Here is a 27,553-nt window from a genome sequence, read left to right as displayed (position 1 = left end):
TTCAGACTCGCAGCATTTCACACACACTGTAATTTTCTCCTTTCCCTTCCCAGCCGAGGACTCCCACAGTTCCCCAATCAAGACCCGAGATTCACGCCCAAGGATTTCCAGCTCCTTCTCAATGGGTGTGTTTAGGAGAATTACGCTCTTCACAACTCTTATTATTAAATTTTTTAATTTTTATACATTGGCAAAGTACACAAGCAATCCAAATGATTGTATAAAAAAACTGTTGTGAAGAAAAGGATGGAAAGCTGTTGAAACTGACCATGTGTTGGCTGGCGGGGGTGGTGGAATGGCTAGAGGCATTCGCTTGTTGACGATGTACAGGAAGCCAAATTCGGTGCACAAAGGGCGGTCTGGAGGTGTCGATGCATGATATTAGTAAGCCCACCATGGGGGTAGCACAGAAATGATCCAGCTGGTCATGGCCACAGAGAGGACACTGCCCTTTGGCCCACCACCAAAGAGGGATGGATAAGGAATAAGAAGGGTCTTTCCAACCACCCAATTTTATAAAATTATGGCTTTTTTTTTCTGTTTTGTAAACCATAAAAAATTCTGCACTGGGAATGTTTTCAGCCATATGTTTCAATAGCACTACACACACATATATATATATGGTATATGTTTGAAAAGTAAGGAAAACTGTTACTTTAAGAAAATGATAAAGCCCTGAAATCCACTAATATATTTTTCAATCAGGAAACTATGTTCAGGGATTTTCTCTAAGCTGCTTTTTTTTTTTTTAAAAAAGAGGAACTCCCAACCCACAGAGCAGACAATTTGCTTTTTCTTCCAACTGACAAGCAGTATCATTCTGTATTAGATATTAGAGAATTCTTCTTATTGAATGTGCTTTTATTCGGGGGCGGGGGAAGCCTAGTAGGAATAAAATACAAGGTATTGAAGAAAATAAAAACAGCACAAGGATGCACCAAAGTAACTGAATCTACACGTACGACCCAAATCTCAGGCAACCCTCCTGAGGTCCTTGCTGTTCCCTGGTGATGCCATGAGAGGGGCTGTTACTTCCGTCCTCACATATGGGAGGGGAGACCCTCTCAGGAGTCCAGATCCTCTCAAGAGCTCCTGCGCTTAGCACTTAGGAGGTGGCATCTCCAGAAAGTTCTCTTTCCAGATGCTAAGCTTAAGAGTGGGTCCAGCCCACCACAAGCCAGAGATGAAGAGGACTGGCATCTGTACAGGGAACTCTGTTTACTTTCTTATGTCTGGTCTCCTGGGACCAGTTAAGGACGGTGAAAACTTTAGGAAAGAGAATCACCTTGAACCCAAGGAGCAGCCCGACTGCCCATGGCCAGTCCCAGACTGACCTCAGCTCTCGAGGACGGCCAGCGAGTCCTCCTTCTGGCAAAGCAGCCCGGGTTCAAGGGCACAACTGTTGCTCAGAAACAAAATGTTGTTACACTGTGCAAACTGAAGACACTCGACAAAAGTGCCTTCGGATGCTTAGTAGAACTGAGGTCATGCACACACTGAGTCATCGGGAACAAAGTAGCCAATACATTAATAATTCTAAGGGGATGCAGCCAGGCCCTCCGTACCAAGAACCCATCTGACGTGACCATTTGGGGTTGTGCAAACTGAGTCTCGTGATTTCATGTCTCAGTCAAAAGGATTTTTCTGCTGACGAACACGGTACTCCAAACAAGAGTCGCTCCTTCCAAGTTCAAGGTTTAGACAGATCCTAAGAAATGTCAGGCAGGTATGGCACCTAGTTAAACCAATTCAAGACGATTGCCAGGCAGCAAGGACCATCGTGTGGGTTCAATGCATCTAAGACCCTGCCATGGGCACAGGGGCACGTGAGTGGGCCCCGGAGACAGACGCCCGGTGCAGGAGACGGCCCAGGACGGGGCGGGGAGCACAGGAGGGCTTGGGGGAGGACTGAGCCAGGCCCACAAACACCTCAAAGTAGGCAGAGATGAGCCTGCAAAGTCTCTGCTCTAACAAGGTACCTTCTGAAGAGGATGAGATGAGTGACATGAGTTGAAAACAGGCTGACAACTTTAAGGTTTTCACGTGTAAAGTTAAAAAGTTAAGCCCACTTCCTGCTCCATCACCCCATACTACCTCCACCTACAAGAAACACCGAGAAAAGCCTTTCAGAAAATGCTTCCATTCAGAGCAAAGAGGGGAGGTGACAGAAAGGAGGAAAAACAAAAGAGAAGCACATGGGCACTCATTACAATCCATTACTGATAAAGAAGAGAAAGTTCAAGTGCGCGACCAGCACGCAACGGTCCCAGAAGAACGAATCCCAGCAGTTTGTTTCCCAGGCTGTCCTCTGGCAGTCTGTGGAGCAAATATGCCCGGAACCCTGTAAATTCCCCCCACTTGGTCGTCAAGACCCGTGGTCTCCTCATTCACCATCCAAACCCGAAGAGGAAAACAAACGGTTTGTCTCCTAACTTGGCTTCTTCTTCTGTAATGTGAATGAGGTCAGCTTTCGAATGTCCTCAAATAGGCAGTGTTAGGAGTGGGAGAAGCTCTAAGCTCTGGAGATGTGGGGTCCGGGTCGGAATCCATCACCAGTCCCTGCTGTGGGTCTGCAAGCACCTCTCCAACCTCAGTTCCCTCCTCTGTGAAAGGACACAGTCCCACTGTATGATTCTTAATCATGTTTGGCTAGGGTTTACTCGTAACATCATTAGTGTAAGCAGAAACTCACTGCTACTTCTTTTTGCTGCTGTGTTAGTTTCCCATGGCTGCTGCAAAAAGGTGCCACAAACTGGGTCCCTTAAAAATAACAGAAATTTATTCTCTTGTAGTTCTGGCTTGAAGTCCAAAATCCAGGCATCAGCAGGGTTGGTTCTTTCTGGAAGTTCTGAAAGAAGATGTGGTCCATGCCTCTCTCCTAACTCCTGGTGTTGCCGGCAATCCTTGAGTTTCCTGACTTGTAAACACATCACTCCAACCTCTGCCTCTGTCTTCACCCGGCATCCTTCCCTGTGTGTGTCTCTCTCCTCTTCTCATACGGACACCAGTTATACGGGATTAAGGCCCACCCTAATCCTGTCTGTCCTCGTCTTAACTTGATGCCATCTGCAAAGACCCTATTTCCAAATAAGGTCACACTCACAGGTACTGAGGGTTAGGGATTCAACACGTCTTTCGGGGGGGGCACAATTCAACGCATGATGCTTGCTTAGACAGGCAAATGAAGGGCACCATGAGACATCCAAAAATGACACCGTGTGAATAAGCTGCCATTTCTGAATAGATGATCTGAAAACCTTCACGGCCGTCTCCGAAAGGCCGTCGATCAGCCATGGCCAGGCGACAGCCACAAGCAGGGCTCCTCACCAGACCCCATACCTCAGCACCGGGGCAAACAGATGGCTCAGACTGTGTACACCAAACACTCTGCACGGGGCAAAAAAAAAAAAAAAGACCAACTGGGAGTACATTTCAGAAAACTCAACCGCTGCTAAGAAAATAACCATCTGGCCGTAAATTACGCCTGCACAGGCAGCACGCTTGTCCAGAGGGAGGCAGGACAGACGCAGTGATGGTGACAGAGGGGCAAAAGTGAAGCGAGAGCCCAGAGGTGTGGCTTGTCCAGAGCAGGAAGTTGGGGAGAAAAGATGGGGATGAGCACAAGTGCCCGTCACCGCCTCCGACATCACTGGGAGTTTATGAAATGATTTTTTTTTTTTTCCCCCGATACGCGGGCCTCTCACTGTTGTGGCCTCTCCCGCTGCGGAGCACAGGCTCCGGACATGCAGGCTCAGCGGCCATGGCTCACGGGCCCAGCCGCTCCGCGGCACGTGGGATCTTCCCGGACCGGGGCACGAACCCGCGTCCCCTGCATCGGCAGGCGGACTCTCAACCACGGCGCCACCAGGGAAGCCCCCCAATACAGTTTTGATTTCGGCACGAGAAAGGGCTTGCAGATTACACACATCCCAGGTCTGCTGTTCCCACATGGGAAGGGTCTTCCACAGAGCTAGCACCGTGAGGGCAGGGCTTCTTCCCAACACTTCCTCAAGCCCTTTGGAAATCACATTTATGCACAGCACTGCTGTGTAAGCTGCCACATCCGGCTCCTGTGCTTTGGGCAGAAGTGTTCTTTCTAGGCACACCGAGTTGACACTGGTGATCTGACACAGATCAGAACCTGTGACTGGGGGTCACATCCTGTATGTGTAACAAAAGCATGGAGGAGGAAGGATAAACAGTCCCCCAGCGCAAGTGGTTTGGGAACCATGGATCTAGGCCACCTCGGCTTACAGATGAATTCCAACACACTGAATAAACACAGTGGGACCACAGGAGAAGGATTATTGAATCGAATGCAGAAATCTCAGGTTCAGAGAGATGCCGGCACACGCCTCGGTCACAGAGCTGGTCAGTTGACCCAGTTAGCTCTAGAACCCAGAGACCCTAAACATCCAGCTCAGTGCTCTGTGTACCATCCAAGCTTTCTACTAACCCTCTCTGTTCAACAGTTACCCTGTTCATCAACACATATAAAAGCCAAGCCGCAGGCACCCCTCCTTGCCCTCCCACAGCACCTTGTATGGAGGTCACACACCAAGTTGGGCATGAATTTCTTTATGTGCTCATCTCCCTCACAAGACTGGAATCATCCTTGTTTTCCTGACGCCTAGCGCAAAGCCTGTTTGTAAGCACGAAATGCCCCACTTGCTGAATGAATGAATGAGTTACCAGAAAGTTTCAGGCACCAATACAGGAGTGGTAATGTATTAATATTATTTCAGAGAAACAACGCCCTCAATATAAACTGATCTCTAAGGAAGAAGGAAAAACTTTTCAAATACGTTAAAGAACCAGAGATAATAATTGTAGAGTTAATCAAGACAAATACTTAAGTGGATCCTCCAACTCTCCTCTGATTCCATCTGTCACTGCTTCTGGGCATTCTGCATTCTCTACGCATAACATACGTATCAACAAACAGGTCCTATGCTCACCGGGAAAGATCTGGGTGGATTTCATCGATGGCTATAATACTAATGAGCAGGTAACTCAAAATAGTGCCTGTAAGACTTATCCAAAGACTAAAATTCAAGGACATTTTGAGTAATTCATGAAACAAAAATGTGACGGGCTTGAGCATATTTTCAAAGGTCACAAACAAATGATTTTTTTTATAAAAAAAAATTTACTACATTCAGTAACTCAAAATAAGACACATGAAGGAAAATAAATCCCATGTAAATGGCACAAGTTCGTGTCCATTTCCAATTAATGAGAGTCTTGAGGAAGGAGTGAAGCAAGGAGATGGTGCAGAGGAAAGAGCAGCCGACCTGGACTCTGCGCCCAGATACATGAGTTTCTAGCAAGTCACTTGCACTGTTTGGACCTCAGATTCTTCTACAAACCCCCACCATCTTCTAGAATCCCAGTAAAGAGATCCCTATCAAAGAATTTAGGGAACGGAAAGAACAAAGAAAATCTGCTGTGCTTTAACAAAAGTGACAGACTCTTGGGTGTCATCCACAATTCAGCGATTTCCCAGGGCAGGGGTCAATTCTCCCGTATCGCCTGAACCCCCTCTTTAGCTACCAACTGTAAAACACTCCTTGGTCAGCACATTCGGTGCTAAGACTCTTTCCCTTTTGTTAATTCTTGACAAAAGGGTGGCGGCTCTTGGCCACTGAAGGTAGACAGAGGCCGTTATCTGGGCAAGCCCACAGTCTTACAGTGGACTGAAAAAAAAAACTGGAAGCAGTGTTCTTCCTAATTAAAGAAAGCTACTCATACAGGGTATACAAACCTTATTAACAGTAAATATTCGAGTGTCCAAAAAACCTAAACCTCAATTTATCTTAAAACACTTGAATTGGTGGCTTATGGCTTGTCCATTCTCTTATAAGGTATTTCAAGAATACCTACCATTGGGGCTTCCCTGGTGGCGCAGTGGTTGACAGTCCGCCTGCCGATGCAGGGGGCACGGGTTCGTGCCCCGGTCCTGGAGGATCCCACATGCCGCGGAGCGGCTGGGCCCGTGAGCCATGGCCGCTGAACCTGCGCGTCCGGAGCCTATGCTCCGCAACGGGAGAGGCCCCAACAGTGAGAGACCCGCGTACCGCAAAAGAAAAGAGAAGAACTAGACAAAATATTTTGAAATGGAAAAAAAAAAAAAAAAAGGATTACCCACCATATACCAGGCACTCCCTTATTCCAGCGGGTGCAAAAGTAGATTCCATGTGATCCCTGCCCTCAGCCTCAGTGTGGGGAGAGGAGTGAAGCGAGAACACCACAGGGACAGATACTAAGGGGATGATTACACTGCAAAATAAGTGCTGAAAAATAATGGGCAAAGTGGGGAACAAAAACTAAAATGGGCAGGGATGGCTTGGAGAAGGTTTAGAGGGGTGCAGGTCACTGGGTCTTCCAAGGTGAGAATGCAGCGTCCAGAAGAGAAAAGAGGAGGAACAATCCAGGCAGAGGGAACAGTGTACGCAAGTCAAAGTCTCAAAGTCGGCATTAGAGCACACGGCCTTCTGCAGGAACAGAGCCCAGAGATTCAGCAGAAGGACTGGAGTATCAGAATAATGACAGAAGAAGAGGATGAAACGGGAAGACAGCTTCCTTTAAATGATGAGGGGGAAAAAAGGAAGAGGAAGGGGCATAGATTAAAAAGAGATTGAAGAGATTTGAAGAGATACAGGTATCCCCTGCTTTTCCAAAGTTTGCTTTATGCCACTTCCCTTTTACAAAAGACCTATTTTAGTACTTGTTTCACTAACAGAAAGAAATCCAAAGCTGTTTGCTTTTACGAGAAAAGGCAAAAAGCGAAAAGAGCGTTCATTTTTTTGCAGCAAATTCCCCAGCAGCAAGTGGGGGGCCCCCACCAAGCTCCTTCCCCAGGAACCACACTCAGCATCTCAGCATCAAACCGCCGCAGCTCTGAACTGTGTCTGTGTCTGTGCTTTACCCTAATTTACTTTGTGCATCCATTAGCAAGATGTGTCCTACGAAAGGTTTCATAGGAATGCTCTATTTTCAGACAGTGGGGGGAAACCCTGTACGTCAACCAAATGTCACATGTGGACCTTCTTTGGACTCTAATTTGAAAAAACCACTGCTAATTTTTTTTTTTTTTAAACAGGCAATCAGATAAATTCTAAAACGGACTGGATTTTAGACATAGTAAAGAATCATGGTTAATTTGGTTTAGGAGTGATAATGGTTTCGTGGTGCGGGGCGGGTGTCTGTGTGTGTTTGAGAGTTCTTACGTATTAGAGATACATTCTGAAATATCTGTAGATACAACAATACACTGCCTGGGATTTGCTTTAAATAATGGGGGGGTGGGGGTGGCGTGAGAAGGGTCAGGATGAGGTCGGATGAAACAAGATAGGTCACATGTTAATGACACATATGGTTTGTGGACTCCCATGACGGTTACATGGTACACTGAAGTCCATTATACTACAGTATTAACATCTTCCAGAATACAAAGTATAAGGAAGGCAGACTTTATAAGCCCAGCTGAAGAGTTTGATCTTGGTCCTCTAAGCGCTGCTTCTGAAAATTTCAGTGTAAAAAAGAAGCATTTGGGGAGTGTGCTTAAATGCAGATGCCCAGGCGGCACCACCAGAAGTCTGGGCTAAGGCTCAGGAATCTGCATTTCTAATAAACACTCTAGATCATTCTAGGCTGGTGGTCAGAGCCACACTCTGAGATCAACCACTCCAGGTAACAGGAGCCACTATAGGGCTGTGAATTAAATAAGCCCTCTGGCAGCCCTGTTTCGACGGACTTGAGGGGACACAGTAAAGTACCACCCAGCAAACAACGAAGATCAGCAGTTGTAGGGTTAGAGAGGAAGGGACGGCCAGAGAGACTTGAAGGAGGCAGAATCAGGAGACGTTTGTAACTGACTGGGTATGGAGTTGAAAAAGAGGGAAGCATCAGGGATGACCCCAGAGTGTCCGCAAGGACCCCGTCTTATACGTCTGGGTCCCCCACAGCATCTAGCGCAATGCCCTCCACATTCCAAGGGCTCAAGGTAGTTGAATGAACAAAGGAATGAAAGAAATCACCTATTGGACCCTGTTTCCCATAGAACTAAAGGGTTAATATTACTGTGTTTACCTACAATGCCAAAGGGGAAAAGATGTTACCGCCTGAAACCAGAAGAGGGAAAGATCCACCCGGACACCAAAAAATGATTAAATCCACAGGGCAGTGCCGAGCGGGTGGGTCACTCGTTTCATTCCTCTATAAACTCTAGGAATTCCAGAATGGTCAGGTCATTCATAGGAACTGGTGGCACCAACAAATAAAAGCAATGATCAGTGAAAACAGAATTCATTAAATAAAAATAAGAGCAAAACACTTAAAATGAAAAATAAGTTGCAGAGTGTTTGTTGTTTATAAATCTGGCCCAAGTTAGTTAAATCTATTGAAAATCAGTCAGAGCTGGCCATGGTCTTTTTCTCCATAAATCTCTGGGCAGCAGGAAGTTCTGCAGCAGAGGACAGGGCTGCTGCCAAAACCTTGAAGACATAAGCAAGAATCACTTGCCTCCAGCTTTGCATCTTTGTATATGCCCTGGGTTTGCTCAGAAATGTCTAAGGGCTCTCCCCCGCTTTAGGAGCAAAGTCCAGACTCCTTGGCGTGGCACTCAAGACCCCCAAAGTCCAGCTCAACTGACCTTTCCAAATCTATTTCCCTCTCTATCCCACAGGAGTCCTCTGCTTCAGGCAAAAGCAAAAGCCCCAGATCTTGGTTCAACACCTGGCTGGGTCACTTCACTGGCAAGCCAATGAATTTCTTTGAGCCTCAGTTTCCCCACTTATAAATAGAACATAGTATCTACTTTTACAGTTGTTGGAAAGCTACAAGATCATGGATGCAAATGCCTCACACAATTACAAACAGCCCCCAAACAGACCTGTGAAAATGTCAGTTCCCGGTTTCAGATCCAGTCTTCCCCAAATGCATTCCCACCCCCATGTCCAACCTAACCCTAATGACTCCAGTGACCTCCTATCTCCCTGTTACCAGCCCCAGTCCTGGCCACCCAGCTAATGAAATTCCATCTCCTCTCTGGGATTTCTCCCATGGCTCTGCTAACCCTCAGGGATCGTTTTCTCCTTTGGATTCCCAAACCATGTAATTCTGGCCATTGGACAATCAGTCCCTTGGCAATTAGCAAATGATACTTTCCTGGTCTCTTTTTATCTTTGCCCAGTCTACTCCACCAGAGTTTCATAATCTCTTTGTATCTCCAGTCCCCGGCATGAAGTAATTATATTTTTTCCCCCATTTTGAACATCTCAATGTGATGACAGGGGCTGGTAGACAATGGTTATTATTATTAGCAAGAACCATTACCCAATCTCTTGTTCTTGAAAATCAGGACAACTTGTGTTGGATAGATGACATTTACTCCTGTCTGGAACAGGGGGCTAGAGTTCATCATTTTTGGTAATCAATCAACCCTGTGATTACAGGCAATTTGAGGGCAGCTGGCAGGAAAAAGTAGCCACCAAAGAAAAACTTTGCTAGTTTGAGAACCACCAGCCCCAAATCTACGGAAATGAAACGCAAGAAAGATGAAGTCATCACAGAGACCATTAATGAAGGGAGGCTCAAGACAGTCCCCGAATTCTCGGTGTGAAAATCTCCATTATCTGTTGGAGAGACGCTGAGGGGACACAAAGGGAAGTGGAAATCACAAAATACTTCAGAGTTATTTATTATTTTTCTTTGCATTATTAAAATGTTTCCAAAGACCAAAGGCTTTCCAGACAAGTTTTTGTTGCAGGCATGTTTCAAGCCCAAGCCCAGTCCCCACCCCAGATGAAGCGATGGTCCCAGCAGCTGCCTTGATCCAGGGGACCCTGCCCATGTTGTGACCAGGGCTGAACATCTGATTCAGGGAGGACAAGTCTGTGACTCTGAAACGATGCCAAGGACACTGCACAGCGACGACGGGCACTGGGGCCATCACATCGCAAGGGTTGGTGTCAACACGCCACCTCATCAAGCCAGTGGTGTGAGGAAGCGGAAATCAAGAGCCACACGGGGGAAGCCAGGCTACTAAGAGGAGACTGGAACGGATCCCCAGAGAATGGCAGGATGAGCATCCGTGTGGCCACAGAGGGACAGAGGGAGCAGTTCCAATCGCCATGGACCCCAGATGTGCTTTACCGCTTGTCACCACTGGTCCATGGGACTATTACGTCCTTGGGAGGACTACTCTTCTACTTAAGGCAACTTGAGGGACTCTGTTTGCCTTGCAACCAAATGCACCCTGACGAGGACATTCTCCTTAAATGAAACTAAATAAATTCCACCAGGAGATCCCTCTTAGAATCTATTTCAACTGACAGCAACTACTTTTGTCTGATTTATTACCTGGGTAAGCCCTTCCTCCTGGAAGCGGGAGGGGCAGCGATCTCTTTTAAAGCAGGACTGATTTTACACTAGCAGGGCCAGCGTGTGCAGTCCTACAAATACAGCGCCCTACACGATACGATACATCGAAACTAGTTTGGTCAGCTTATCCATTCCCGGAAAGCAGGGGAGCCACCACATCAGCAACTCCGTTGCTAAGGCAACTGCTTACTTACCATATCAAATGCAAACTCGTTGCTATGGAGACACATATACAAGAAAAATTCCTCTCTCCAGCCAGAGACCAGATGGCAGGGAACTCGCCAAAGCCATGGGTTAGGGGGCTCTACTAAATGGGATGTTTAGCGGAGTACATTTTTCTCATCATATCAGAGATGCCACTGGCCCTGAACACATTTAGAAGTTATACCCTCGTTACAAGGAGCAAAAGTTGTTCTCTTCTGCCTACAAAACTACAGGCAGTAACTACCATAACTACAAATAAGTTATTTTTGAAATAATTCGGAGTTTCTCCCTCTAAATATAAACCGCTTTTGTTTTTATTCGCCATGTTGAATATACCCCAAAATGAATTTTCTTGTCAAACACTAATGGAAATATAATTTCCTACAGAACTAAAATAGAGGTTTGATTTCAGCTCCTCTCTGATGGAGAGGTAATCCAGAAATCCTCTTTAGTTTCCACCAAATAAACGCTAATGCGTCCCAGATTTATAACTCTACTCCGACTTCTCTAGTGAGCTTGAAACTCACATATCAAACTTCCAACTTGATAGCCCCACCTAGATGTTCAAAAGTCATCTCAAATTTAACATGGCCAAAATAGTATTTTTTGCTCTAACCCCCATCTCACTTCCCAACCCACGTTTGCACATACACCTTCATCTGCAAATCCCAATCCTGGTCTAAGCCAGCATCATTTCCATCATCTCTAACCTGTACCACAGGAACAAGCCCCAAACAGATGTTCCCCCTCCAGTCCCTTTGAACACCTCATTCTCCCCTCACGGACGTACTTCCTACAGGCCTTCTTTCTGTTGCTTGTACGTTTCAAGCCACTGCCACCTCAGGGCCTTTGCACATGCTGTTCTCTCTGTCCCAAGTTTTTGCTCGGCTGCATCCCTCTTGCCATTCAAGGCGTGGCCCAGTCAGCTCCTCCAGGAAGCCTGCCTCTCTCCTCCCCACCCCTCTCTGGTACATTATCCCATTTTACTGTCTTCACTGCATGTGTCATCATCTGATACAGTACCTATGTGTCCACGTATGGATCTACTGTTTAACACGTGCCTCCCTGTCCCCCTCCCTGTCCCCACCCCATGGATGGTCCAGGAGAAATGTGAGGGACCATCACAGGTCACCACTGTATCCCCAGCACGCAGAACAGTGCCTGGCCCTCCACAAACACATGGCACAGATGAACCACCGCTGAAAATACTTCTACGATGAAGGAGAAGTACTTCTACATCTTTTTGTGAGGAGTCGATTTTTTACTTTGCAAAGTAAGGCTTCCGTAGGGTCTCAGAACTGTGGCTGCGAATGCAGGTTCTCACTTTACATGACTGCATCTAGGGAAGATTCTAGAAGGAACTCAGCATTCCGTGAAGTATTCCGGGAGTACTTAGCATGACTCTGCACCCCAGCTCTGTGCCACGCTGCCTGTCCTCTGGTGCCAGGAGACTGGATTTTCTTCTCCTTCCACGACAGCCATGACTGGAGTCAGTGCTCACCTGACTTGGCCTTTTCTTCTAAAAACAAAGTACGTATGTACAAGTGTTCTGCTAGCTGACTGTTTTCTATCTAATGACATCAGTTAAATCATTTATGGGTCCTGTCCCTCAAGGATGACAGTCACCGCTTTCTATGAGGCCCTTCACAGAGCTCCAATAAGTGGAAGGCAACACTGACCTTGACCTCACTGGGCCCAGAGGGGACCCCGCACAAACCCTGTGGGGACAAAAGGAGGAAAAGGAAGGGTAATTGGAGAGCCTGTTCCTCTGAGAAGCAGCACAGTCCCTCTGCCAGTATTTACTGGTCTCCTGCTGTGTTCACAAGCAAAGGTACTCAAACAGCACGCGTGCACACACACAGACACAGACACACACACGTAAATCAAAGGCTTCATTCTCTTCTTGGAACTGTCAGTAACCTCGCACAGCAAACCATCAAGTTATTATTAAAAGAACTACTTTACGTTCCTCCCTATCTTCAACCATATATTTCCCTTGCTTTTCTTCTTATCACACCTGCCACAGACTACATCTTCACCTCTATCAAGCTATTGCTTTTGAAGATATTAAATGCAATTTAACCAGAACATCTGGAAGCAAAATGCTGATTAACTGGAATATTTGAAAAACGGGTCATCATCTCTGCTTTAAGTTACAAGAGCAATTTAAATTTCCCCCTTTAGCATCCTAGCTCCCCACCAATTCTTCATACTCATTTACATAACCTCTCCGACCACCCATTTCTCTCTTTCCTTTTCTCTGATACGGTTCCAACACATCCCTTGAGTCCAGCAACATGCATCTCCTAGACCACCTAGACTTCTGTGACAGAAAATCTCAGGCTTGCTTAGTAAGAGAACCAGCATTTTATTTGCGATTGCAATGGGCTCAGCTAAAAGACTACATTCCCCAGCCTTCTTTGCTGCCAAGAGGGGTCATGTGGCCAGGTGCTAGCCAATAAGATGAAAGCAGAGTGCGGGGGGGGGGGGGGGGGGCTGTTTCTGGAAAAGCTCCTTAAAATTGGTAACTCAATGGAACCCCTTTTTGTCCTTCCCTGCATACCCCTTTCTGCTTCCTAAAATGAGAACAAGCTAGCAGATGCCATCTTGGACCATAAGAAGACTTTGAGAATGGAAACCAGCAGTGTATTAAGCACAGTAGAGCAGAAAGATAAACGGAATGTTGATCTCTGTCCAATACCTCAAGACTTGCTTTATGTGACAAAGCAATGCACTTCTAGCTTAATTCACTGTTATTTGGAGTTTCTATTTATAATAGAAACAGTCAAACCTCATCCTAACTACTCTATTCTTGGAGGTCTCATGTTCATTCATGCTTTGTTAACAATTTATTCAAGTGCCCCCCGCCCCGCCCCCCCTAAGGAATATTCAAAACTTGTCCGTTACTGTCTTTTATCTCAGCTCCAAGTGCCCCTCGTTGGGGAGGGGAAGCCTCCTTGACTGACCTCAATGACACCAATCACTTACTGATCTGGTACACTTCTCATACTTGTGACGGTTTACTCTTCTTTATTTATATTTTTATAATGTCTCCTATTTCACTGGAATGTAAACTCCTAAAAGGCAAGAACCAAATCTCGTTTTCAATTTTAACCTTTGATATCACCAAACAATTCTATTGAATAAAGTAACTAATACACAGAAGGTGCTCGAAGCCCCTGAAATTATAGGCAATGAGATACTGATGTCCTACTAACAGGGAGGCATTCCACAGGAGCGGCGGGATGCAATTCCTACTGTCTGAAAACTTTAAGCCAGTGTTGAAGCAAATGTAGCCAAGATAAATTCTTACAGGGCTGGTTGGATGTATTCATTGAGAGAAGCCGCAAAAAAGTTAAAAGCGACAAGGGTGGAGAACAAGAATTAAACACTTTAAGGGGTCCACGAATCCCAAATCTGCAAACAAAAGACCAGGCTAATAAACACAGTATCATCGAAACGAACATTACATTAGCTTTTAAATATATCATCATCTGTTTCAAGTGCAAAAATGTCCACTGGGAAGGAGACAGAATTTTCTAAAAAATCTACAATCTGCCATCATATTGCTCAAGCTTAAGAGCATTAAGATGGCCAAGGGCTCCATGAGAGGATACCGATTAATCCCAACAACCCATCGCTATTTGTGAAAGAAGCGAAACACATGACTTTCAAATAGGAGATCGGTGTGCCAACTTCCTATATTATTTAGCACAGAGAATTATCCTGCAGCTAAAGTGATTTCAAAGGGGAATCCTAGAGCCTCTTCAGCTCAACAGGGGAGGTTCTGAGAATAATTTCTTGCTGGTTGCATATCCAGCCAGTACGTCAATGAAGAAGCATCTCATAGACCTACCTAAGGACTACCAAGCCCCACTTTGCAAAATGATACTGGACAGATACATTAATGGGGCCCTGTGATCCCCAAGAACCAAGCTTTCCAGAACACGTGTATAGACCCTCATCAAGGTCAACAGCAGGGGAGTCACCGTGAGGACTAGAAAAGCAGGGTATCCTTGAAATGGAAGGGCCAGAAAAGCAATGATGTGAGAAACCAGAAACAGATAAGTAAAAGGGGGAGAGAGAGCTGAAAGAAGGGCTTCTGCTGGTGAATTCCGTTAGCCAGAAGGAATTTCTGCAGGTGGGGCTCACTGGACCACGAAGTCTTTCTAGGCCATGGCCACATACATTCAATCTTGCACCCTTTTAGCACTTCGTATAGGTAAGTATAGTACGTACTGAGCACAACAGGTGCTTTAAAAAGTTTGTCGAATGAATGAATGAGCAATGAACAGCTGGCAAGAGCAAGACAACAGAAATGTCCCCCCAGCCAAAGCATCTATGCCTGGAAGAATCAAGACAGAGCAGTGCCTGGAAGGAACAAATGGGCAAGATCGGTGGGGCAGCGTGGCCGAAGGCAGTACATAGATTTTTTGGCCTCACTGAGGATGCTGGTATGAAGTGCTTCCTATTCCAGGGCCTGTGACATGGAGGTATGTTTATTTCAGGGCCCCCAGAGACGGCCTGAAAGGCTGGTAACGTCTCAGCCTTCCAAGGCTACACAGCCTATAGCATAGACAATGGAAAGCAGCCTGCCAGGGAGTGGGCGCTGGTGAGAAAGAGGCTGTGTTCCTACTGCTGTCCAGGGCAGCGCCAGCGCGGGGACAAACAGGACCGTCACTTGCCCCAGAGGCCATGGAAGAATCTTATACACTTCATCTCATTTTTGCATGTCCTACCATCGAACATTACCCTGATTTTTAGTAATTTACTCATCAGGACAGAACTGCACAGTTTTTCAAAGAGCATCATTTATCCTCACCCCCAATAAATAATAACAGTAGTAGTTACGGGCTTTCTTCTTCCTAAAATGACCATCACGGGAATGGGGGCTATTTCACGGGAAAGGGAAATGCTGCGGTCGCACCCCCAAGAGGAGGGAATGAGAGCAACTGTGATATGGGGGTGTTGCCATATAAGAGGTGCTCCATTTTCAAAACTGCCTTTGAAAAGGAATTTCATCCACCAGGATGGAAAAGCGAACACCAAGGGGGCTGGGAATTAGAGGGAGAACTTGTATGAACAGTGTCTAGGCAGGGAGAAGGGGCTTTGAACTTGGGCCAGACCTCAGTGGAGGGGACCTGGGAGGCAGGGGGCCTGGGAAGAGCCTGGAAACAGGGAGCTGGAGGGCCACGATAGGCTTCGTGCAAACGCCGACACCCTTCCAGCTGCTTGACAAGGACAGAGCTTGGCCCCATCCTGACAGCACAAAAGTATTCTCTATATTTACCCCTCTCTATCCTGTACCTGCAGAGTAAATTCTGAGTTTATCTCGGTTATTTTAATTCCCCTGTAACTCATGATCATAGGCTACTTTGGGGAAGCACATAGAGATCATCTACAGCAGCGTCTACACTGAGAACGTGTGCTCAGGCACCAGAGTTGACTTCAGCACATGCCCTTTAGGTTTGCAGGGAATTCAGGTGAATTCCTATTGTGCTACTTACGAGCTGCGTGACCTCCAGCAAGTTGCTTAACCACTCTGAGCTTAACTCATCACCTATTTTAAGAATGAAACTAGGGCCTACCTCATAGGGTTGTAGTGAGAAAGAAATGATATATTGGGAAAGCACAAAGAAAGTGTTCCATAGTAAGTCCACTATTGTTATTATAATACACCAGTGGTTCTGCACCTTTCCAGGCTCAGAGGTCCCAGTAAGAACCTAAAAACCGATCAAACAAAATCTTGAGATCCTCTAGGAAAATGCATAGTCACGTGACATGTTGTCAATAATTTCAGGCTGTTTGCAAAGCCTCTCACATTCACAGAGCCCAAATTAAGAAGCTTCAGGTAACAATAAACTCTTGCTTCTATAGCTGAGAAAACTGAGGCCCAAGACAGCCATGTACCTCCAGCATCAAAACTAGAACAGGTATCTTGGCTTCCAATCCAGGCCTCTTTCAACCAAGACAAGCTGCTTATATTTACAAGCTAAAACTGTACTTAAAGCACTCAGCCCTGGATATAATAAACATATTTCTGTACACTGTTTCCTTTATAAACCCTGTTATGACAACAATGTGTTTTGTTAAAGTGTCAAGCGGGGAAGTAAAGAAAAAGCAGAGAAACAGCAAACACACACCCCTGAGCCATTATAATCCAGTTTATAAAAAAATAAAAAGTACACTTTACTTCTCATTTACAAATACTCGGAGAGGTTAGTACATGCTAATCTTATGGTTCCAACTGAGAACTGTATTTAGGAAATAACCAAACTTAATCCCAGACTTTGGACCTCAATCTTGATTGATGTGGGCAAAGGGCATCCACAGATGGAACCGTAAGATGAAAGGCTTACGGGGACTTTGCAGAGGAGGAAGCAGCCAACTCTACAGGAACCCACAACACGAGCGCAGCGTCCCCAGGAGTGGGTCAAGCAGCCTTCCTGATGTGAGGAGGCACGAGCCTCGTCTATACAGTATTCCTGAGGGAAAACAAGCCGGAATGGGATCTAGCCTTTTAGCACTTACTTCCATTTCACAGAATACATGTACGAGGGGACAGAGGAACAAGCTTCATGAAACCCCAATGAAGCAGACGTATTACGTGGAGGGGTCTATTGGACAAGGAAGGGGCAGGGGTCTGCCGTGGATGGAAACAGGCTGAAGAAACAAAGCCAAATGCAATGTGTAAACAATGTTTGGATCCTTATTCAAACAAACATTTTGTAAGCCATCCAGGATATCTGAACACAGATCTGCCTTTAGGTGATACCAAAGAACTGTTCACTTTATCGGAGGTAACACTGGCATTGTGGTTATGGAAACCGTTCTTACACACACTAAAATATGTTGGGATAAAATGACATGAGGGCTAGGATTTGCTTCAAAATACTTAAGCAACAGCAAAAAAAAAGAAAAAGTGAACAAAGTAAGAGAGGCAAGCCCTTGTTAACTACTAAATCTGGTGTGGGCAGTGATGGTGGTTATACAGAGTCACTGTACTACTGTATGCAGTCACTACCATACAGTGACTGATTCTCTCCACCGTATATGCTTGAAATTTTCCATGATTGGAATAAAAACAAAAACAAAACAAAACAAAAAAACGCTATCTTTCAAAGTCCTATTAGAGATAAAACAGGAAGAAAAAAAAAAAAAAAACTATTCTCACCTAACTTACCCATTCATGAGAATATGTCCTTGACGAAATCTCAGCACTGGAAAGAACCCAAAAGGGGATCTAGTTCAGGGATTCCCAAATCTGGCTGTAAGTCAGAAATACCTATGAAGCTTAAGAGAATTTCAGTTTTCCCCAGCCCACCTCAAACCCACTGAATGAGAGCCTCCAGGAAGGGGCCGAGAAGCGGCGGTTGTGCAAGTGCCGCAGGTGATTCCGGTGCCACCCAGGTTGCTCCCTCTCCAGCACCCCACCAAGCAGCCGTGCAGCAGGGGACTGTCCCAAGCCCCCAGGGACAAGGATCACACCACACTCTGCATTCTCATGCTTATGCCACGCTTAAAACCGTGTCCCACACTTTTAAAAAGAAAACAAAAAGCGGAATGGCTAACTCTGCAAACACAGCTCGCAAGGCTTCCATCCTCCCCTTCCCCTGGCATCCTTCTCACCAACATTTGGGCACATTTAGTCACTGTGTTGCAGCAGAACCTCAGCACGGGAGCTACAGCCAAGTAAAATCCTCTGGGAAAACATGAGCTTACCTGAGAGCCCGAGGAGCTTCCCCTGGGCAGAGTGTGAGGGAAATGCCTTTGCCTTACTCAGCTGGCCACCGGAGAAAACCACAAATGAAGTGGTCGAGACCAGTGCCTGAGGGTACCCGGGAGTCTGCCCCTCTCAGGGCAGCCAGCAGCTGGCCCCAAGGTTATCCGAGGAAAGAGGAGTAAAATGGGGAGTTCACACACCTTGCTTTGTTCTCACAGCATCACAAACCCCGGGAACAAACTCCCAGCCACACAAGTGACTGGCATCTGATCAGAAACATGTTAATACAGGTCGGTACGCCCAGGAAGCCAGAACTCAACGTTTCACAAGATAAACAAACTCGCGCCCTTAAAACCATTCCCTTTCTACAGGCGCTATCTGCAGAATGACAACCATCACCCCAGGAAAACACGACTCCCAGAGCGGGGCAGGGGGGTGCAAGGGGGTGCAAGGGGGTGACGGCACTCCTGCCAGGGTGCTATCCAACACCCGCCTGTCACTCCCCAGGCTGATGAATAATACTCCCGAGTCTCTCTGCATACTTTGGAGCTGGTCTTGTTTAACATTTCAGAGTGTGCATTTGCTAAATTACTATTATGTGCCCCGGCGTGATGACAAACACGCCGACCCAGGCATGCGGTAACTTGCAGAATCATTTCACACCAACTTAAAGCCTTGATCATTGCTTCATCAGGGACGTGCTGCTCTGGCGGACCCGACAGCCCTTTCTTCTCTACCTTCTAACCCTGGAATTGCTTCCCAAGATTTTCCCTTTCTTGAGCACCCACCCATATGGAAGTTTTTAAGACCACAGACTTGGTTCTTTACAGGGGAGAGACGAATTTTCTCTAAGTTCAAGGAATGATCTTAAAACACTCAGCAGAGCCAAGTCCAGAGGTCGGTCTTAGGATGCCCATGCTCGGATGCGGAGGGGAGGAGAGCAAGTGATGGACACCTGGGGACAACAGCAGTGCCCCGCGATTGTTACAGTTACATAAAAGTAAGTACGTAACTGGGAAGGCAGGGCCCAGAGCACTCAGGAGTGTTCACACTTGCACGCTGGATCCAGGCACCACCTGTACCCACGATCAGCGGCAAAGCTCCGCAGTCTCCACATCTTTCCTCTTCCTGGGCAACACCCCCCTCAAACCCTGCATGCCCACACTCCATCTTTTTTTTTTTTTTTTTTTTTTTTTTGCAGTACGTGGGCCTCTCACCGCTGCGGCCTCTCCCGCCGCGGAGCACAGGCTCCGGACGCGCAGGCCCAGCGGCCATGGCTCACAGGCCCAGCCGCTCCGCGGCATGTGGGATCCTCCTGGACCGGGGCACGAACCCACGTCCCCCGCATCGGCAAGCGGACTCCCAACCACTGCGCCACCAGGGAAGCCCCCACGCTCCATCTTAACATAAACTCTGGGTGAACAGCATCTGCAGACAAACGTGTCCAGTGGCAGCAAGGAAAAATAGGGCTTCACCACTGCCACAGTCGTAGTCTTCCAGGCCAACGACAAGTAGAATCTTCTCAGGCTCAAGATTCAACTGGAAGCACATACCTGTTCCTGGAAAGAAAGAAATGAAAGGCCCCAACCCTGCACAGCTGCTGAGCCCACTCCAGAGGGGTCCTGAGACCGAACCTGAACTTTAAAAAGGATGGAAAGCAGACCACCATCTCCACACTATAGCACCACTAACACGGAAACCAAAACCGTGAGAACAGGGCAACACGAAAACTTTGTGGCGAGTCCGTTTTCTGGCAAGTTATTTTAACTGTGGCTACGTTACTTTTCAGAACCCCAAGCTAGGTCACAATTTTGATTTCCAGCTCTAACAGTCAATCCTATTTCTACCATACCTATTGTGTTCCTTACAAGAAAAATAAAGCAAATTATTAAAACTGTCTTCCTTTAGCGAACCACGAAGCTGGAGCTTTAAAGGCTTTAAAGTCAAAATTCCACCTTCTGAAAGTCAGTCTTACCCTCAGCCCACCTTCCATACTCAGAGGGAGTTTCAAAGTTGCCAAACACTTTGTAGACACCCGATTTCAAGAGGGTCACCTGGGCAATTCGTGTCTTTGGTCTTGGAGTATAGAAGGATGCTCAAATCACCCCCCGCAATGTCCACCACTGTCCATTTATTCCAGAATCCCGGACCAGCTGCCTTTCTCCAAGTTAATATTCAGAACGAAAATAGATGCCATTTTTTTCTAGCCCTCAGTGGCAACTTTCCTCAAATATACAAACACACACACACACAGACATATATATATATGTATGTATGTATACACACACACCTCATGGTTCATGGCTGCCATCAGAATACAGACCTTTGTTTGGTGTCCAAAACCAAAGGGGGACCCACCCACCAACTCTGAAGGACAATGATACTCAGAGCCAATCAAGTCTGTAAACCACCGTTTTGTAACCATGTTCCCCAGCGGGAAACCCTCAATCTGGCTCTAGAAACCCCAAACACAGGAAAAGGAAGTTCTTGACAATTATCTAAATGAATGAAATGAGATCGAATTACCCGTGTTTCTGACTGCTACTTCCCTGTGGTGAATTTACATTCCTGAACATTTTTTATTAACGGAGAGACAGGTTTAATTTCAAAAAGAAAAACGTGAGTTCCAGACCCAGAGGCTTACCTGACTCCTCTCTTTGTCCACTTTCTTAAAACACTTATTCAAGGACAAATTATGTCTCACTGAGTTTTTCCACCCAGTAGGTGCGTTTGCAAAATACGGAAAATGTTCCAAGATCCAGTTGTAGATATCCTTTACCGGCAGGCGCTTGGTTGGAGAGTCCTCGATGGCCATAAATATGAGGCAGCTGAAGGAGTAGGGGGGCTTGCAGTTGGGGTTCTGCCTGGCATCGTAGGGCATGTCGGAGTGGGCAGGGGATGGGGGCGTGTCATCGTCCAGGTCCTGGACGGGGCTGACGCTCCGCAGGACAGAGTCCCCGAAGCTCTTCAGCAGGTTCTTGCTCTCGTGCAGCCAGTTCAGGTTGGTCAGCTCTTCATCTTCCATGGCCCCCTCTTCTAATCGGATGTCAGGCAGAGAAAAGTCGAGGTCATCGTCTTCCTGAAGGGCCTTGGAGAAACCGCTGCCCCGGTAACACTGACTCAGCCCACTGGAGACACTAATTCCTGAGCTTTCTGGCTTCTTACTGGGAGGCATGACTGGACCCATTTACGTGAAGGCTCCTGGGAAACACACGACAGAGAGAAGACGAGGCGGTGAAACCCAAAACAGAGAGGCAGCCATGCCCTCCCTAATGATTATGCCCCCCTCCCACCCCTGCCACCTCTGTGGACCCCCTACCACTTAGGAACATCCCCTCACAGCTCCCACACTGAGTGACATTAACCCACATTCCACCACACAGAGATGCCCGATTAACAGTAATAAATTCGGTCTACCACGCACATAGCGTTACCCCTTAGGTACAAGACAGGAAATGTTCACAGCACCTTTAAAGTGCACATGCCAAGAAGAGAAGGGGAGGGGGAGGGGTGGATTGGGAGTTTGGGATTAGCAGATGCAAACTATGATATATAGAATGGATACGCCTACTGTATAGCACAGGGAACTATATTCAATATCCTATGATAAACCGCAATAGAAAAGAATACAAAAAAGAATATATATACACGTATAAAATCACTTTGCTGTACACCAGAAACTAACACAACATTGTAAATCAACTATACATCAATTAAAAAAAAAAAAAAGAATGGGAAATCCCACAATACCTTCTTCCTGATCTATGAAGACTCTCACTGTGACCCTGGAAAAATCAGTTATTGCCTGCTGCCTCAGTTTACCTATTATACATGAATATGTACAAATTCTTTCAAGCTGCACAATAAACACCACAAAATAAGTGCAACCACAGCCCATGTCACTTTGGGTGACAGGTCTCACTGTTTATCTTTCTCAAAAAAAAAAAGGGACATACCTATAAGTTTAAGGCCAGTTGGTTCAGATTAAGTTCAGCTCTTTCCATACAAAGACCGCTGCAACTGCCTAGGAATCAAAACTATGGCTATGATGAGCATCAATTTGGTAATATTTTATTTGATTTTTTTTTTCCTTCTTTCTCCACAAGTCATAACCTAAAACTGAAACTTTAACATTTGGCAAGTCTAAAGAGCGATGTCAAGGAATTCTGTGGATTCAAACTGGAGGAGGAAGTACGTTTAATTTCTCTGGGACACTACAAACTGAACAAAAAAGTGAGTAACGTCAGACACCACACAAATACATGGGAATGTGAAGATAAGCCATTAACTGAAGTTAAAATCGGTGAAAAAATTCAGGAGAGCAACCACGAGCTTCAAGACAGGAAGGCAAATCCAACAAAAACTGCGACAGAATTCTACTCTGCCCCTCCCCCATTGTTATCAATGACCTAGAACAGGGAGTAAAATATCTGATGAGGAAAGACAATGGGGGAGGTGACAAGTCCACAAAAAGAATGACCCCGACAGATACAAGGCACATTCAACCCTGAAGCACTCAATGTGAGATGGAAAGAACAGTAAGATAATGAAAGAGGTCTCCCACTCTCCGTCTACAGTGCTCAGACAATGCGCTTGGTGTCTGTTTTATCCTCCACCCCACCCCTGAGTAAGATCAAGCAGTCTATCTAGAAAAAAGAATGAACACATCAAGAGCAAAGACATGATCATTCTAAGGCTCAAAATGCCCAGATAACATGCCTAAAATAACTGCCACTTCAGCTAGGGAAGCTCTAGAATGAGATTCTAGAAAGCATAATGTGGGGCACTAAACAGCTAGTCAAAGGTGCCTGAGAACGGTAGCAGGCCCCCTCCCCAGAAGTGGACAAACAGAACCTACAGACCGAAGGCCTGAGGGGGAGCTCTCTGGAGCTGCTTGTAGATGTCCAACGCTAAGGACGGAAAACATCCACAGAGACCAAAGTTCCATGGAAGCAGGGCAGTTCAGATACCTACCTCGGGTTCATCCACAGGGAATATTTTTTCATCAAAAAAGGAGGCTAACCTGTGTAGTACAGGACACATTTTAAAGAATAATCTAGTATCTTAAATCTGGGGGTAAGACAGAGACCAGCCTGATTCTTTTACCTTCTTTACGAACAAATCAAAATTAGGCTTGTTTCTCTCAAAGTTTCGACGTACCCCCATCAAAAAACCTAATTTTCTGATAACCAGGAATATCCACATGGTCGAGTACAAAAGAGAACAACGACCCAGCCACTGAAGTCAACTTTAGCTCCAGAGGAAAGTTTTATGTCTCCTGAGCTTCCAAACAGGAAAATTATATCATGGCTAACAGTAAAGTAATTTAATTGCACTGTTGCTATGACAACATGCTGCTCTCTTTCTTTTTAATTTGCTTATTTGTCAGTAGCTTCCCAAAGGAACCAACACTCTATTCTCCACGTTTTCTTTTGTTTTAAACAAACATTGCCAGCTATATGGTTTTATTAGAAGAACAGCACTGTCAAGAAAAGAGGGTTACCGGGGCCCAGCACCCTTGGATCATTTGTCTGCTTTGTGTTTCTGTGCCCCCCATGTTCTCCAACTGTTAACTACATCCCTAGAAATCCCGCATTTTATAGCAACGGTATCAAGAGCTGCTGATCACTACAGTTCCATTTTAAAAAACAGTTCCCAGAAACCACAGCTGAGGAGTTTTCCATTATTATACTCTAACTACATAATTCACCAAATCTTTCTTTCCTCCTATTTTAGAGGGGGGGAAAAAAAGAATCAGGATCATGTGAGTCTGCAGTTAAGCAAACATTTTTAATCTGCTGCCAATAAGGTTGCTCCACCAGATCCGCAAATAGTTATTCACTAGTGACCTCCTTAACAATTTTTCGGTTTGCTATTGGTTACGTCCCCCACACGCACACCCTCTTCTTGTTTTTTTTATGACTTGCTGTGTTTTCTTATCTTTTTTTCCTTTTTAACGGAGAAAACGCAGCAGGAAAGCTAGTTTCTTGCCCACTACCAGAGGGCTCCAAATAACTGACAAAGACATTACTGGCCCAGCTCTGAACAGATGCTCAATGTGAACTTTAAAAAGTTGAGAAATCCTCTCCAAGCCGAGCAGGGCAGTCGCGAGTTTGGGGGGGGGGGGGAGGGCAACCCCCCCCCTGCGCGCGCGCACGCACGCACGCGCTCCACTCCAGTCTACTGTACTTGTCAAAAACATTTCAAGGGGACCTGCGGGAGCGGCGATTGGCTGCGTCCCGCGTCAATCAGCGGCGTTGCCAGGCAACGGGGAAACTGCTCTTCTGCCCGTATACAGGGCAATTGGGAGCTCGCATACCTTCACTGCCGGTCAGATGTCATAAACCTTTTATTGGCCGCACCGCGGCGAGCCTTAAAAACACATCAATAAAAGCCCGCCGTCCCCCAACTTCTCCAGGACCCAAGGAGGGTTTCAAAGAGGGCCGGGGTGAGGAGGAGTCAAGCCTCGAGAGTCTCCGGAGACTCTCTCTGCCGGTGCCAAGCCTGCACAGTTTGGGGAGGGGGGGGAATCTTTGTTAGGAGGCTGTCTGTCGTCTTGGGGTCTCCCCTTGATCGGCACCCCCTGCCCCGGCCCGAAACGGCGGGGATCCAGTCCTTCGTGGACAATACTAACTCTGTTCCTTTAGGGCGGCTTTTCGGAAATCGAGGCACCGGGAAACAGCCCGCACGTCGGGGCAGGAAACTCTTCGGACTGGGCAACTTCCCCGCTCGGGGGCTCCCGTCTCCCCGCCCGGCCAGGCCCCCCAATCCCGGGCCCTCTCCCCCAGGAACTGCGGAGTCCCCGGTCAGCCGAGAGCGGCGAGGTCGCCTCCTGGACGGCCTCGAACAACTGCCCCCGCCCCGAGTCACCCAAATCCCATTCGGGCGCTGGCGGGAGCGGGGAGCAAACTCACCTGGCCGGAGCGGGTCGCGGGGACGCGGGGACGCCGCTGCCCTTCAGCGGGAGCCGACAAACTTTCGCAGGCGCCCAGCGGGCATAGCTTGGTGGCCCGGCTAAGGACGCGCGGACGCGGCGCGGCGAGCCCGGGGCGGCGGGCGGCAGGGGCGCGGGGGTCGCGGCGCGGCATGGGACCTGCGGCGTCCGCCGGGCGCGCCGCGCGTCCTCCCGCCGGCCCCGCCGCTCTCCCCGCCCCGTCCCGCCTCCCGCTCGCCTCCGCCGCGGCGCGTCGGGCCGGGGCGCGCCGAGCGGCGAAAAATTGTTTCCACTGCAAACAAAAAAAGGCGACACATGACCAGGCAGGAGGAGGGGAAGCGCGGGGAGGGAGGGGAGGGGAGCGGAGGGGAGGGACGGAGCGGAGGGGGCGGAGGGAGCGGGAGAGAGGGAAAACGTGGGCCGGGCCGCCAGCGGCCTGGGGCGCGGGGCGCGGACCCACCGGGGCGGCCCTTGCTGGAGCTCCCCACGCCACGATCGGCCCTGCTGCCCGCGCCCGGGCGCTCCCGAGGCGCAGCCGGAGCCGAGACCCGGCTGGGCCGCGCGGACTCGCTTCCCGCGGCCTCGCGGAGCGGGGGTGGCCGGCGCGGGCTCTGCGACCCCGGGCAGCCGCGACCGTGATCGGCGGGTCTGGTGGGGCGGGCGGCGCGCGGCCTGTCCCTTCCCCGGGCTCTGGCCACGCGGGCCGGCGGGCACCGCGCCTCTGGCAACGTGTCCCCGGAACGCTCCTACCCATCCGCATGCCTTACATGGCTCGAAAGTAAAAATAAAAAGAATTACGATGCGGGCGAGGCTTGCGAGGGGGAGAAGAGATTCCACTTCTCCCCAACTACGGCGTCCTGGCGGGACTCCCGGGGGCCATCCCCAGCCCTCCTCCAGCTGCCACCTCGTGCCCCGGGAGGAAAGGCACAAAGGCACCGCAGCCTCCCGCCCAGGTGGCTGCTCCTCTCGTCTGTCCGCAGGCGCGTGTCTGCCGGGGGAGGGAGGGTGGCCATTACAGATTACAGAGCAAGAGGCCCGTCCTGAAGGCCAAACCGTGGGGCCTCCAGTGGGTTGTGCTCAACGCCCCAGCCGACCTCTAAGCCTCCAGCGAAAACAAGCCTCATGTCTTTCGTATTTAGAGCTTCCACGAACCCCACCGACAACTCGCAGGGCCACCACTCCAAGTCTTTAGGCGCCTGCAAAGATGGGCCACCCCGCTGCTGAAGCCACACCAAGAGAGGACGAAAGGAGAGTCCAACGGGACACCCTGGTGGTGACATAAATAAAAATACGATTTTACACCACGCCCAGGTAACCAAATCAGCAGGTTCCTGCGCAGAAGAGAATCCCAGGTCATTCCGCCGGCCACCACCTGAGCCAGAGGGCAGGCCCTTTTGAGCTCTCTGAAAACCGCAGGAAAACCAGTGGGAAGGCCCGGAGTGATCTCCGTCAGAAACCCCTCCAGGTTGCAGTAACTTGTAACCTAGCCAAAGGGGGAGAAAAATCCCGCTGGGTCTCTGAGTTTTTTTAATTTCCAAAAATAAGGAAACCCCAATCAATCTGAGAGCCGTTCCACTTCACAAAGCTCCAAGATGGTGGGTGGTAAGTTTTCATAAGGCACTCACCACAGGCCTTATTACTTACCAGTGCCAAGGCAAATCCCACCCACCTGGGAGATGATTCAGAGGTGAAGGCCCAGGGGCAGCCTGAGGTCATCCAGCCCCACCCCTTAAATTACTGAACACTTGACCTACCCCAAGTCACTAAGCAAAAAGCGTGAAGCAAGAGGGACAAACGAGATATATCTGAAGTCCTGAGTCGAAGTTTCTAAAGGTCAGAGGTGGTAACAAAGCCAGGACAGGAGCTCAGTCTAATGCAGATACCTCCATCTGCCCATCAGTTGAGGCTGGTGAATCTCTCATCAAAGGAACCAAGGCCAGAGACCTTTGCTGCCTTGGGGAGGAAGAAATAGTCCTCTTCCGTCCTCCCCTTCAACTGCCAGGTCCCAAGCCTCCGCACCCGACCACACTCACACACCGTAGGTGGAAATCTCCATGTTAAGTAGAGGTGGCAGTTACGTTCACCCCTTGTCCTTTCCTTCTTCCTCAGAGCTCAAAAGGACGCGATGTAAGCGCGTGGTTATTGTACAAGGACCGTGTCTAAAGCAGCCATCCTACGTGAACAGAAACTTAAAGACGCAGCAAGCTTAGGGCCAGGAGCAGCCCCTGAGCAGAGGGTGGAGTAAGGTGAGGTAAGCTGCCTTTCATGAGCTCACCTCTCTTCCCCTCTGCGGCTTTTGGTTTCTTCCA

At 48.0% G+C, this 27,553-nt stretch overlaps 1 protein-coding gene across 7 annotated transcripts in view; it reads right to left on the bottom strand.

Annotated features, from left to right (window-relative positions):
* FOXN3 (forkhead box N3) overlaps positions 1–27,553 on the bottom strand; it is a 404,980-nt gene that overhangs the window by 215,118 nt on the left and 162,309 nt on the right. For 6 of the 7 annotated variants that reach the window (XM_060121428.1, XM_060121737.1, XM_060121588.1 and 3 more), the window contains exons 1-2: positions 25,225–25,382; positions 20,955–21,511 (exon numbers count right to left, since the gene is read on the bottom strand). In XM_060121428.1, coding sequence (XP_059977411.1) covers positions 20,955–21,497 — 543 coding nt within the window. In that variant the 5' untranslated portion in view covers positions 21,498–21,511; positions 25,225–25,382. Of the gene's footprint in view, positions 1–20,954; positions 21,512–25,224; positions 25,383–27,553 lie in introns of those variants that run through there. The other variant, XM_060121498.1, reaches the window with a different exon arrangement.

The sequence above is a fragment of the Lagenorhynchus albirostris genome, chromosome 1, assembly GCF_949774975.1.
Source record: "Lagenorhynchus albirostris chromosome 1, mLagAlb1.1, whole genome shotgun sequence".
NCBI lineage: Eukaryota > Metazoa > Chordata > Mammalia > Artiodactyla > Delphinidae > Lagenorhynchus > Lagenorhynchus albirostris.
This window is presented reverse-complemented; position numbering and strand designations above follow the sequence as displayed.